This window comes from Orycteropus afer, unplaced genomic scaffold (assembly GCF_000298275.1).
Source record: "Orycteropus afer afer isolate SDZICR_OR568_19922 unplaced genomic scaffold, OryAfe1.0 scaffold00059, whole genome shotgun sequence".
In the NCBI taxonomy this organism is placed as follows: domain Eukaryota; kingdom Metazoa; phylum Chordata; class Mammalia; order Tubulidentata; family Orycteropodidae; genus Orycteropus; species Orycteropus afer.
Genome location: NW_006921646.1, coordinates 4,209,792 through 4,222,412, shown reverse-complemented (window position 1 = coordinate 4,222,412; position 12,621 = coordinate 4,209,792). Strand labels below are relative to the sequence as shown.

Sequence of the window (12,621 nt, the reverse complement as noted above, 5' to 3'; positions counted from 1 at the left end):
CCTTCAAAATGGCGGCGCTTTCCGGACCGGCAAAAGTCCACAGCTCAGCCCACCTTTCTCTTCACCTTCTCCGTTTGTTCCCCAGCCACTGTGCACAGTCTGTGCAGTCCCTGGCTAGCAGGGTGATTTTTAAGTTAATTCTTAAGTCCTACCACCACAGGAATCTGCGAGAGTGCTGTTTCTTTAAATATCCAAAATAGTCAAGCCGCTTTTTAAACCTAGAAAATGGCGTCGTCCTCTGGACTGGTAAAAGTCCACACTTAGCCCACCTTTCTCTTCACCTTCTCTGTTTTTTCCCCAGCCACCGTGCACAGTCTGTGCAGTCCCTGGCTAGCAGGGTGATTTTTAGGTTAATTCTGAGTTCCTACCACCAGTCGGGAATCTCCAAGCTGCCTGTACTGTTAGGGTCACTCAGTTCACTGTCACACCGCAGCTCCGTATGTCTCCTTTTTTTGGTATTTTCATGCAAATTCTTCTGCTAGTTGGGGTTTAATCCAATTCTGTATCCTTCCCTTCAAGGCTCAGGGGTCCAAGATTATCTTCTGTGTCTGTGTTAATTGGCTTCCCTTTTCTTTGTTGAAGAGGGTCTGTGCAATCCTTCTGCCTAGTCCACCATCTTGCCAGAACTCCTTTCTGTGCTTTCTTGAAGAAGGTCCACATCTCTTCTGAGCTTCTGTTCTTCAGGGATCTTCATGTGGCTTACACCTATCTTCCCCCATTTCTGCTTGCTTCATGTGATGCTCAATCTGTTCTTTTTATATCTCAAAAGAGGCTGATATTAAGATACACCCTACACTAATACTTTGTCATTAACATAGCAGAGAAAAGCCATTCTCAAGTGGGAGTATAATCAGAAGTATAGGGGTTTAGATTTACAACACTTTTTAAAAAATTTTTATTGTGATTTGGGTGAAAGTTTACAGAGCAAATTCATTTTCCATACAACAGTTCATACACATTTTGTCTCAGCCATTGACTGCAATTTCCCACATGTAACAGCTCTCTTCCCACTTCCTCCCCATAGTTATCTCTTCCATGTGTCCTTCCCTCCCATGCACTCCCCACCTCCACCCCCACCCCACAGCTATCTCCCTGTGCAAGCACTGTCTTTCTGTTCTTCCATGATTCATCACTCCAGGGAGTGTATCCATCTGATGTAAATTCACCCCATATGCCTGTCTATGGTTTGGATGGAAGCCACAGGAGTGAGTTCAATTCCAGAACTGAAGGGTAGCTAGGGGCCACAGTCTCAGGAGTCTTACCGGGCTCTATCAGACCAGCAAACCTGGTCATTTTAAAAATGATTTTGAGTTTTGTTCCACATTGTTCTCCCACTCTATTCAGGATCTCCTGCACTGATCCCCCTCCAGGTGGTTGACAGAAGTAGCCAGTCACCATCTAGTTCTTCTGGTCTCATGGTCATATAGGCTGAGGATCGCATGGTCTACCAGTCCCTTGGACTAATTGTTTCCTGATTGGTTTTCTTCATTTTTCTTTGTTCTGGACAAGAAGAGATCCATTGTTGCATCTAGATGGCTGCTTGCAAGCTTTTAAGATCTCAGTCGCTACTCACCAAAGTAGGATGTAGAACAATGTTTTTGTGTAGTATGTTATGCCAATTGAGTTTGATGTCCCCTGTCACCACAGTGCCGAGCCTGTATCGTTCCCTCTGGTTAGCTGGCTGTGGCCAAGAAGCCACCACAACCATGCCCCTTGTCAGCTCTACTATACACCTGGATATTCTTACAGCACATACAAATATGCATGTAGAAACATCGTCTGCACATTACCCCCTGCCTGCACATACCTGATTGTTCAGCCTGTCCACCCATCTATCCATCCATAGAGCAATGCTTGTCATCTCTGACAACACAGTTCTGTACATGCAAAAGGATTCATTTTTTACCACACATTTTTTTGGGGGGGAACATGATTCAATCCATAACATCATCTGAAATGTCATTTTTTCATAGAGTCCTTCCTTCTGTGACACCTTACAGCAATCTAGAGCATTCCATATACTCTGTTACAGAACTCCACTCTTTTTTCAACCCTACATAAATTGTTGTTTGGCTTTTATCTATCACTTTCACTCAAATTTCACTCAAATTTGGAGCTCTGGTAGGATCGTGCCTAAGGCATTTGACTGCAAACCACCAGGCTGGCGGTTCAAACCTTCCACCTACTCCTCGGAAGAAAGGTTGGGCAATCTACTCCTATAATGATACCTCCTCGGGAACGGGTTTGACTCCACAGCAGTGAGTTTGGTTTTTTGGGGGTTTTAACTCAAATTTAAGGTCCATGAGTGGAGGGAGAATCTGTTTTCCCTCCTTTGGCTTCCCAGAGGGCAGCACAGGGCTGGCACAAGGTGGGGACTGAAGGAATCTCTGCAGCCTGAAGGGGGAAGGAAGTGTCAGAGGAGGAGGGGAAGAACTGTGGGAGATGAGACGAGGGAGGCTCAGGAAAAGGTGGTGTAGATGCAGGGATGGGCGCATCCTCCTGTGGCTCAAACGTGGAGGTCTCCAGTCAAGTGTCTAAGCAGTAGCGGAACCGAAGGACCTCGGAAGAGTAGGAACACGCTTGGCCTCAGTCAGGATGGGGCGGTGACAAGTGGCTGAGTGTCGCGGGTGGAGCCCGGCAGGGGTCTCTAGTGCCCTCCACCTCCCGCTGGGGCGCCCTGACTGGCTCAGTTTGCCGTCAGTTTCTTCCCGAGGGGCTGCCCGTGACCGGCTCATCGCTGTCCACACAGCACATTTCCTGGAGCAGGCTAAGTCTGAGTGTCATTTCACCAACGGGACGGAGCGAGTGCGGTTCTGGACAGATACATCCATAACCGGGAGGAGAACGCGCGCTTCGACAGCGACGTGGGGGAGTTCGTGGCGGTGACGGAGCTGGGGCGGCCGGACGCCGAGCACTGGAACAGCCAGAAGGAGCTCCTGGAGGATGCGCGGGCCGCGGTGGACACGTACTGCAAACACAACTACGGGGTTATCCAGAGCTTCCTGGTGCAGCGACGAGGTGAGCGCGGAGGGTGAGGGCGAGGGCAGGTGGGGACGGTGTCCGTGCGAGCGGGAGACGGTGTGTGTGTGTGTGTGTGTGTGTGTGTGAGTGACAGCGAAAGAGAGGGAGACAGGGCGCTGAGTGTGGGACTGTGAATGAATCTTGGAAGTTGTGAGGACCCGTGTGGTTGTGTGTTGTGGGGGAGACAGTGAATATTGTGCCCGTGTGCGACTGTAAGAGAGGAGAGTGTGAGCTGTGTTACAGAGGGTGGGCCTGTCAGGTGAGCGTGTGCTGTGTGTGTGTGTGTGTGTGTGTGTGAGAGAGAGAGAGAGAGAGAGAGAGACAGAGAGAGAGAGCGCGAGCGAGCGCGGGAGGGAGGGAAGGAAGGAGGAGTGGGTGAGTGCGATTTTCAGCGAGTCTTCGAAGTTAGGATATTCTTGTGAGCCTGTGTTGTCGGGTAGACGGTGAATATTGTGTCACTGCGTGACTGTGAGAGAGGAGAGTGTGTGAGGTGTGGTTACAGAGGGTGGGCCTGTGAGGTGAACGTGTGCCAGAGAGACTGTGTGTGTGTGTGTGTGTGTGTGTGTGGTGTGTTGGGGCAGGGAAAGCAGAGGCACAGACAGTGTGGGTGTGTAAGGTGAGTGGATTCAGGAGGGAGGGTTTTTGTTTTTTCATGTGCATTTCATTGAGGAAAAAGTGCCAGAGTAATTTGTTTATTTATCTTTTGCGGGATGAAGGTAAAGGAAATTCTTAGGCATCTCTGACTTTTCTGAGGCTTATTTTAGATCGAAATTTCCTGCTATTTTTGTTGTTTTTTTAATGTATATATTTTCACATACCTGAAATACTTATGAAATTGGCTTTTTTGAAGTATATATTTTTATTAACATACCAATGTTGCTATTTTTATAATGATAGTAGTAATTAACTACCTACTGCCACCAAGTGGATTCTGAATCAAAATGACCCTAAAGGGCAGAGTGGAACTGCCCCTTGGGGCTTCCAAGGCTATAAATATCTATGGAAGCAGGCTACCTCATCTTTGTCCTGCAGAGCAGCTGGTGGGGTTGAACCTATGACCTTTTGGTTAGCAGCCAAACACTTTAACCACAGCACCACCAGAGCTCCTAGTAGGTAGCTAGTTAGACATTGTATTATATAGTTGTAACACAATTTACCTCATAGTCTCTTTTTTAGGTTTGTTTTTCTAATATTGCCACATACACGGTTAAAAATTTTATTTTTCATTTATATTGCTTCATTTCTGAGGCTTTTAAACATTTTTCATATATGTATTGGTCAATTGTAATTACTACTCTAAGAATTATCTATTGACTATTATCTTTAGGGTTCTGATGTTTTTTCAGAGAAATGAGTTCTCTACTAAGATTATTAACATGTTGCTGATATTTCATTCAGCATTTTCTTTAGTTTGTGGTTTATGGTTTGACTCTCTTATTTTCAATGTTAAGAATTTAAACACTCTTATGAAATGAGATATATTGCAAAATTGTTAATAATGATTTACCATCTATCTTAAATATACCATTCTATGGTATTGTAAAAATGTCTCTCAAAGAGTTTCTCCTTGTTTTTTAAAAAATAATTGTATTTCCCAAAGGACTGCCAGTGTCTGGAATTGTCCAAAGCATTAAGCACACATATTAATGAGCCCCAGACCCTACCCTGACCTCAAATGTCACTTTTGAAAGAGACACAGTGTAAAAAGGTAACAATTCCAATACTAGATATGTTTGTTTTGACAAAGGAGAAGTGTTGATCAGGTAAGAGTTAAATATTAGAATTTTTTGAATGAGTGACTTTCCTTCTTGTCTTCTCCCTTCTTTAGACCTCCTACTTTCCTTAGAACTCCACTCACAGAATTAGGCAATCTCCCGTGTCTATTCCTCCTTCCCAGTGGTAGAACCATTTCTGTAACTTCAAAATTGTGAGTGCATCAAGGTAGCATCCTAGGACTTCATCCTCTTATCTTCACACCTATCCCACTGCTGTTCTCCAATCTATCCATACTACACTGAATCACATTTCCTCTCAGAGTAAACAAGGATAATAGCTAGCTAACATATATTAAAGGCTAAATTCCAGGCAATGTATCACATATTTTAATTGCATCAATTCTCCGTAACCCTAAGAGGTAAGTTACTATTATTATCCTTCTTTGTAGGTGAGAAAGCTGAGGCACAGAGGAATGGTTGAAAAATTCTCCCAGGACCATACAGTAAGAGGCAGAGCCTGGATTTGAACCTAGCCACACTGGCACTAAAAATCATGCTTTTAATTAAACACTACATGCCTTGCAACGATTTTTAAACACTTCAAACAGTGAACAACTGTTTCAATTATTTAAAAAAAAAAAAAACCTCACAATTTTACTCATGTTTCTTTCTTAGATCTAATGGGTCCATGTTGTAAAAATTCAAGGACCATGACATACTGACTCCTATGGTCACATGGCCGGCCTTGAGGAAGGTCTGCCCAAACCTTGAGTGTGGGTTTGAAAGAGACACAGAGAGGCAGCCAAGCAAAGTTCTTCTGTGTTCCTCACTCATTCTCTCGGCCTTTTCTCTCCTAGTGGAGCCTGTGGTGACTGTGTATCCTGCAAAGACTCAGCCCCTGCAGCACCACAACCTCCTGGTCTGCTCTGTGAATGGTTTCTATACAGGCCCCATTGAAGTCAGATGGCTCCGGAATGGACAGGAAGAGGAGGCTGGGGTTGTCTCCACAGGCCTGATCCAGAATGGAGACTGGACCTTCCAGATCCTGGTGATGCTTGAAGCCATTCCTCAGAGGGGAGAGGTTTACTCCTGCCAAGTGGAGCACCCAAGCCTGAGGAGCCCTGTCACAGTGGAATGGGGTGAGAAGCTGTCTGCCCTCATAAATTCCTCACTCACCAATAAGGGGGATTTTGCTTGTCCCTGAGCGTCAGGTTCCTCTTCCCACATCATATTTCCATGTTCTCCATATTCTATTCTCCCTTAATACAGGTCACTCAGAGTATCTCTGTGGTAGTTTCCACAAATACCTATGCCCCTGAGGAAGCAATGATGTCTGGCAAGCATGAACGAGGTTGTCCCTGTTTTGAATCTTCTCATAATATCACAGGGCATAGTTACCTTCTTGGCCCTGGGTACCAGTCCTCAGTCTCTGGGGCTGGGCTTCTACTTCTGGTATTGTGGCTATGAGTTACATAAATGTTCATTGTGATCTGAGAGGAGGAGCATCCTCTACGATGTAGGGCCCTACTGGCCTAAAGGGAAAGGAAATGCAATCTCAGCTCTGCCTTCTATTAGCTCTGGCACTCTAAAGAAGTTAGTCATTGAGTCCCAGGCCCCTCTCCCATCAGATGTGGTGGTCAAACCTTACGTCAGGGCTGTAATATTTAACCAGTTCAATGCCTGAACCTTGTGTATACTTAATGTGATTTTGTACCCCCCTTGAAGTGGCCAATTATTCTACATGGAATAACAGACTACTTCCTCCATTCTCAAAGCTCTGAATCTCAGGGTCTCAATTAGAGAAGCTGGATTTGGGGTAAAAATCACTAAATCTGGCTTCTTCTCTTAGGAACACAATCTGACTCTGCACAGAGCAAGATGCTGAGTGGAATCGGGGGCTTTTTTTTCTCAGTTTGCTCTTCCTTGGGGTGGGGCTGTTCATCTACTTCAGGAATCAGAAAGGTAAGGAACCTGTTGGTAGCTGAGATTCCCCACGGACTTCTCTGAGGGAAGACATATGGCTTTGTTCAAGGTAGTTTTCTATATAGCAGTGATCCTATATAAAGCTTTTATTTTCTAGTCAATTTTGGGACATCCAGAAATAAAGAGCCCATGGTTGTTGTTGTTTTTTTTTTTTTTTTGTCAGAGCATAGGGGTTATAATCTGGGACAGATAAAAGAAAGGCTACTATGCATGGAGATCTTGTGTCAACATTGGGGCAAATTAAAGTGGGGCCACTAAGACTGATCAGTTATGCTGGATTTGTCTGGGCAGAAGCTTCATAGATTGCAGGCTCTCAGACCCAGATCTCTTCTCTACCATCATGGTTTGTAGTATTTGAGAAATCTCAGGTGGGAGATCTAGAACTGAGAACATGGTATATGGGGACAGATTTGCCTCTATGTCTTATAAACACATATCTTCCTTTCTTTTTCCCAGGACACTCTTGACTTCAACCAATAGGTAAGAAAATATATTTCAATCCTTTCTAGAACTAGGTTTGTTCCTCTTAGAGTTGATAGTAGAGGTGACAAGACAGGAGAAGGAAATATCAGGAAAGACTTTGGATTCAGACTTCTGATCAGGCAATTTGTACTAACATGTCTTCCCTATGCTTAAGAGCCCTGTGCTGTAGAGCAGCATTGGTTCACAGAGACTTAAGGCTTTTTTTTTTTTTTTCCCTTTCTTCTTACTGGGTTGGTATAACTCAAGGCCCCAAGAGAGGGGAAAACGAAGTTGATTATGAAGTTACATTGGGAAACAACACTCTTCTTTCTCTTTCTCGGGACTCCTCAACTGAAACGAAGAGGAGGAAGAACTCAGGGAAGAACCTTCTGTCCCAACTTCTTAACAGTGTGAAAAGATTTTGTGCTTCTCTCTTATTCTTCCACACAAAGAGCTTCTTCAGGATCTGGCTCACTCCTGGTCCAGTGACCCTACAGAAAAATGTCCTCCTTGATGCATTTTCTCAGCTGCTGACCTTGGCCTGGAAGTCCTCAATGTTGTTTATAGTACCTTGTGTTCATTTTTGCCCATTTCCTTTTTATTCAACCCTTACTCCTTCCCATGCCTCTCAACTCACCTTCTCATATTACTTTATAAAAGACTTCTCAATAAACATGGAATGAAAATCATCTCTTTCCTACAACTTCAAGAAAAAGAAGTAGAGATAAAAGAGAAAGGGAGTATTACATTGCAGTACAATAACTGCTTTCACTTGTATTCCTAAATTTTGGTAAATGGTAGGTCTGGTGATTTTCTTGCATGCTTTTTCTTAGGTTTTCTGTCTTCTGTAAGGAATGTTAACTGAGTTAAGAGAAAGCCCTTTAATGTACTTAAATCATGGTGGCCTCCTCCTTTGCATCATCAAAGATAAATACATAGGTTTCCGTGTACCATAAAGGAGCTCTGAAGGTGCAGTGCCTAAGGCCTTTGACTGCTAACCAAAAGATTGGTGGTTCAAACCCACCAGGCACTCTGTGCAAGGAAGACGGGGCAATCTACTTCCGTAAAGATTTAACACCTCAGAAAACCTATGGGAGTCGCTATGAGTTGGAATCAGCTTGATGGCAGTGAGTTTGGTTTTTGGTTTTTGTATCATAGGCTGTAGATAGGACATAACAAACATGACAAACAATGATGTCTGGCACTTTTAGGTTGTTAGCATTTTTAATTAATTTCCTCATGAAGGCCTATATATTCTTGCTGGGCACACACAATCCATGGTTTGAGTTTTTGTGTATGTGAACATATTGAGTACAAAAGGCCAGCCATGAACCCAATTACAATTTTAAAAACAAGCAAGAGTATTGTTTGTTTTTTTGATTTTTAGAACTTAAAATATTGATACTTAACTTTATGAGGAAAACTATATTTTCCAGGGGTTTTTTTTTCTTTTTCTTTTTTTTTAAAGGAATCATAATGAGGAGTGACCAACTCTATAATTTGCTAAAACATATACATGTTTTTGGGATTGATTCATTGTTAGTTAAATGCACCAGTGAAACACAGTCTAGAATTAGCTACTGAATCACTTGAAGTTTACTTTAAGATAAATGGAGAGTTTCTAGTTTTTAGTAAGATCTATCCTAAATTCATTTTTTTCAACAAAATATAAAGAAAGTATAAAATTAATAAAAAGATTAATTATTATTTTTATTAATATCATCATTTTAAATCTAGGGTTAAGAATAAAAAAATTTAAAAAAAACTTTCCAGACCCTGATATGTTGCTGGTGGAAATGTAAGATGTTACAACTTTGGAAGACAGTTTGGCAATTTCTTAAAAACCAAAACATACATCTGTCATGTTGTTGTTAGGTGATGTTGAGTGAATACCAACTCATAGCACCTTTATATACAACAGATCAAAACATTGCTTTGTCCTGTGCCATCCTCACAATTGGTGCTATGTTTGAGCTCATTGTTGCAGCCAATAGGCCAATCCATCTTCTTGAGGGTCTTTCTTTCTTATGGCTGATCTTCTATTTTACCATCCATGAAGTCCTTCTGCAGGGATTGGTCACTCCTGATAACATGTCCAAAGTACATGAGAAAAAGTCTCACCATCCTTGTTTCTAAAGAGTATGCTGGCTGCACTTCTTCCAAGACAGACTTGTTTGTTCTTCTGATAGTCCATGGTATATACAGTATTCTTCACCAATACCATAATTCAAATGCATCAATTCTTCTTCAGTCTTCCTTATTCATTGTTCAGCTTTTGCATGCACATGAGGCAATTGAAACTACCAAGGCTTGGATCAGGTGCACTTTAATACTCAAAATGACATCTTTGATTTTTAAAACTGAAAAGATTTCTTTTGCAGCAGACTTTCTCAATGCGATACATTGCTTCCATGGGTGTTAATTATGGATCCAAGTAGAATGAAATCCTTGACAACTTCAATATTTTCTCTGTTTATCAAGGCATTGTCATATACCCCAACAGTTCTAGTCCTTGGAATTCGCCCAATGGAAATGAGACCATAGTTCTTCACAAAAATAGATATGCAAATGTTGATAGAAGTATTAGTCATAATAGCCTGAAACTGGAAACAATAAAATATCCAGCAACTAGCGAATGCATAAACAAAATGTGGTATATCCAGGCAATGTTCATCAATAAAAAAGAAAAAATGCTGATATGTACTACAAAATGGATGGGCTTCAAAATATTTTGCCAAGAGAAAAAAGCCAGATATAAAAGACTATTTGTCATATGATTCTGTTTTCATAAAATGTTTAGAAAAAGCAAAATTTATAGACACAGAAAGATCAGGGGGTACATGGGGCTTGGGGTGGGCATGTGATTTAACTGCAAACAGGAAACTCTTTGGGGTGATAAAAATGTTCTAAAAGTGGATTTTGGGGACAGTAGCACAAAATATAAATTTACTAAAATCATTGAAGTTTACATGTACAATGAGTGAATGTTGTGCTGCATAAAGTATATCTTAATAAACCTGTTTAAATCATCATTTTTAAAAAGGCATTCTAATCAAGACAAAAAATCAAGAAACTATAAAGGAAAAAAAATAGATTTGAAGAAAAATTTGAAATTTTTTTTTGCATGGAGAAAATGGCAAAATGATCAAATTAAAGAAATATGTCAATTTCAGGGGAAATTTGCAACAGATAAGGCAGATATTAAGATAAATTTCTTATTATGTAAAATCATCAATGGTCAATAAATAAATGAATAAGAATCCAACAGAAAATTGGGCAAAGCATATAAGCCATTTACAGAACAGAATATGCCAATGGGCAACAAAATATATTCTCAAGCTTACTAATAATAAGAAAAATGCAAACCCAAATAGCAATGTGAAATATTTATCTCCCAAATATTCATAATAGTTCTTTTTTTTTAAGTCAAGGATTTATAAGACTCTAAAGGAATGGAGTCTTTCATGCACTATTATTAGGATCATGAATGGATGGCAGCTAGGAGGTATCTATATAGTAAAATTCAAAATGCAAATGTAAAATGATTGACAGCAACAACAACAAAAAATCCACTTTTCATATCTATCCTAAAGCATCAGCCCCACAGGAGTCCAAGGAGACTAAAATAGAATGTTGTTTCCACCAGCATTTAGAATATTGATGATGTTTCTAAATTCTAAAAGAAAAGCCTAGTGAAGTTGTCTTGTTTTTAAAAATTCTGTCTGTCAAAGAATTACAAAATACATGAGATGACAACATATTACAGGATGATATTTGCGTATTGTGCATAGGGATGTGAGCGTAAGTTGGTATTGGGTGGTTTGGATAATCCAGTATTTCCATCCTAGGTGTTTACCTCTAGAAAACTTCTCACACACATGCCCAAGATTACATACAAAAAATGATTTATTGTACCGCAGCACTAGATGAGAAAAACATTTTGAATTTTCAGATTTTTTGTTGTTGTTGTTGTTATGTGCCCTCGAGTAGAGATGGATAAATTGTGGTATACCCATTCAAGGAATAATATACAGAGCTCTAATTAAATGGGTTAAGACTATAAAATAAAAACAAAAAAACAAAACTCACTGCCATGGAGTCAGATCCGACTCATAGCAACCCCTCCTTGGGTTTCCAAGGTGGTATCATTACAGAAGTAGATGGTCCAATCTTTCTTCCAAGGAGTGGCTGGTGAGTTTGAACCACCAGCCTTCTGGTTAACAGTCAAATGCCTTAGGCACTACACCACCAGAGTTCCTGACTGTAACATGAATAGGAAAAAAAATCATAAGCCATAGCACCAGTGAGGATTTAAAGTTACAAAGGCCATCACTGCCACCATAAAGACAAGAAAAGAATGTATAAACTAAATGAAATAGATGAATCACAAAAAATTTTATTTCTAAGACCTCAGAGAGCTGTAGATACAAAGTCTGAAAACTCCACATTCCAGAGATGAACAAGTTCTATTTAGTTGAGCAGGGAGAGATATTTGCTCTCCTCCTCATGCCATCTGCTGGATCTCAATATTGGTGGAAGGAAAACTGGACCTACCACAGAAAGGAAGATTTTGATGGGGTAATGAGAAGCCAGCTATATTTGTAATCACCTATGAGCTTGTGTGATGGATTGGAATCTATAACATGCAAACCAAACCCACTGTCATCAAGTCAGTTCCAACTTACAGAGAACCCCACTGGGTTTCCAAAGTGGTAAATCTTTACAAAAGTAGATGGCCCTGTCTTCCTTCTGCAGAGCAGCTGGTAAGTTTGAACCACCAACCTTTGGGTTAGCAGTCAAATGACTTAGGCACTGTGTGGTGAGAGCTCCTTATTGGAATCCATAGAGTTTCCAACATAAACTAGATTTGCCTGACAGCTGATTCTCCTCACAGAGATTTTGCTGAGTTCAAGATGGAGGTTTGGGAACTTGAGGAGTGGATAGAAGGCGGAAAATATGTCTATAGTTTCATGCAAACAAACATCAGTAAGGAAATCAAAGCTAAAAATACATTCAAGCATCTTGACCTAATTGACATTTACAACTGACATATATATTGACTACATCTAATAACTGCAGAATATGTTTATGCCTATTAATTACACAAAGAATATCCATGAAAGACTATGTGTTAGGCCATAAAACAGTCTCAGTAACTTTCACAGGATTGAAAGCATACAGAATATAATCTCTGGCCACAAGCTTATTAAATTATAAAATAAAGAGAGTGAGAAAATATTAAAACCTTTTTTAAGTAAAGCCACACACTTCTAAATAATCCATGGTGTGTCAAAGAAGAAATCAAAGGGAAATTAGAAAATGTTTTAAAGTAAAGGAATACTAAAACAGCTTTCCAAAATTTAAGATCTATAACCAAAGCAGTTTTTTTTTTTTTTTTTTTTTTAATGATATTCAGAAGATAATGGCAAGTTGTTTAAAA

The 12,621-nt window shown here is 40.6% G+C and overlaps 1 protein-coding gene across 1 annotated transcript in view; it reads left to right on the top strand.

The window, feature by feature from the left end:
- Positions 1-7,186, top strand: part of LOC103195816 (DLA class II histocompatibility antigen, DR-1 beta chain-like) — a 24,411-nt gene extending 17,225 nt beyond the window's left edge. The window contains 6 exon segments of the mRNA XM_042780747.1: positions 2,750-2,812; positions 2,815-3,018; positions 5,594-5,875; positions 6,586-6,635; positions 6,638-6,698; positions 7,176-7,186. Coding sequence (XP_042636681.1) covers positions 2,750-2,812; positions 2,815-3,018; positions 5,594-5,875; positions 6,586-6,635; positions 6,638-6,698; positions 7,176-7,186 — 671 coding nt within the window.
- Positions 7,187-12,621: the final 5,435 nt, after the last annotated feature.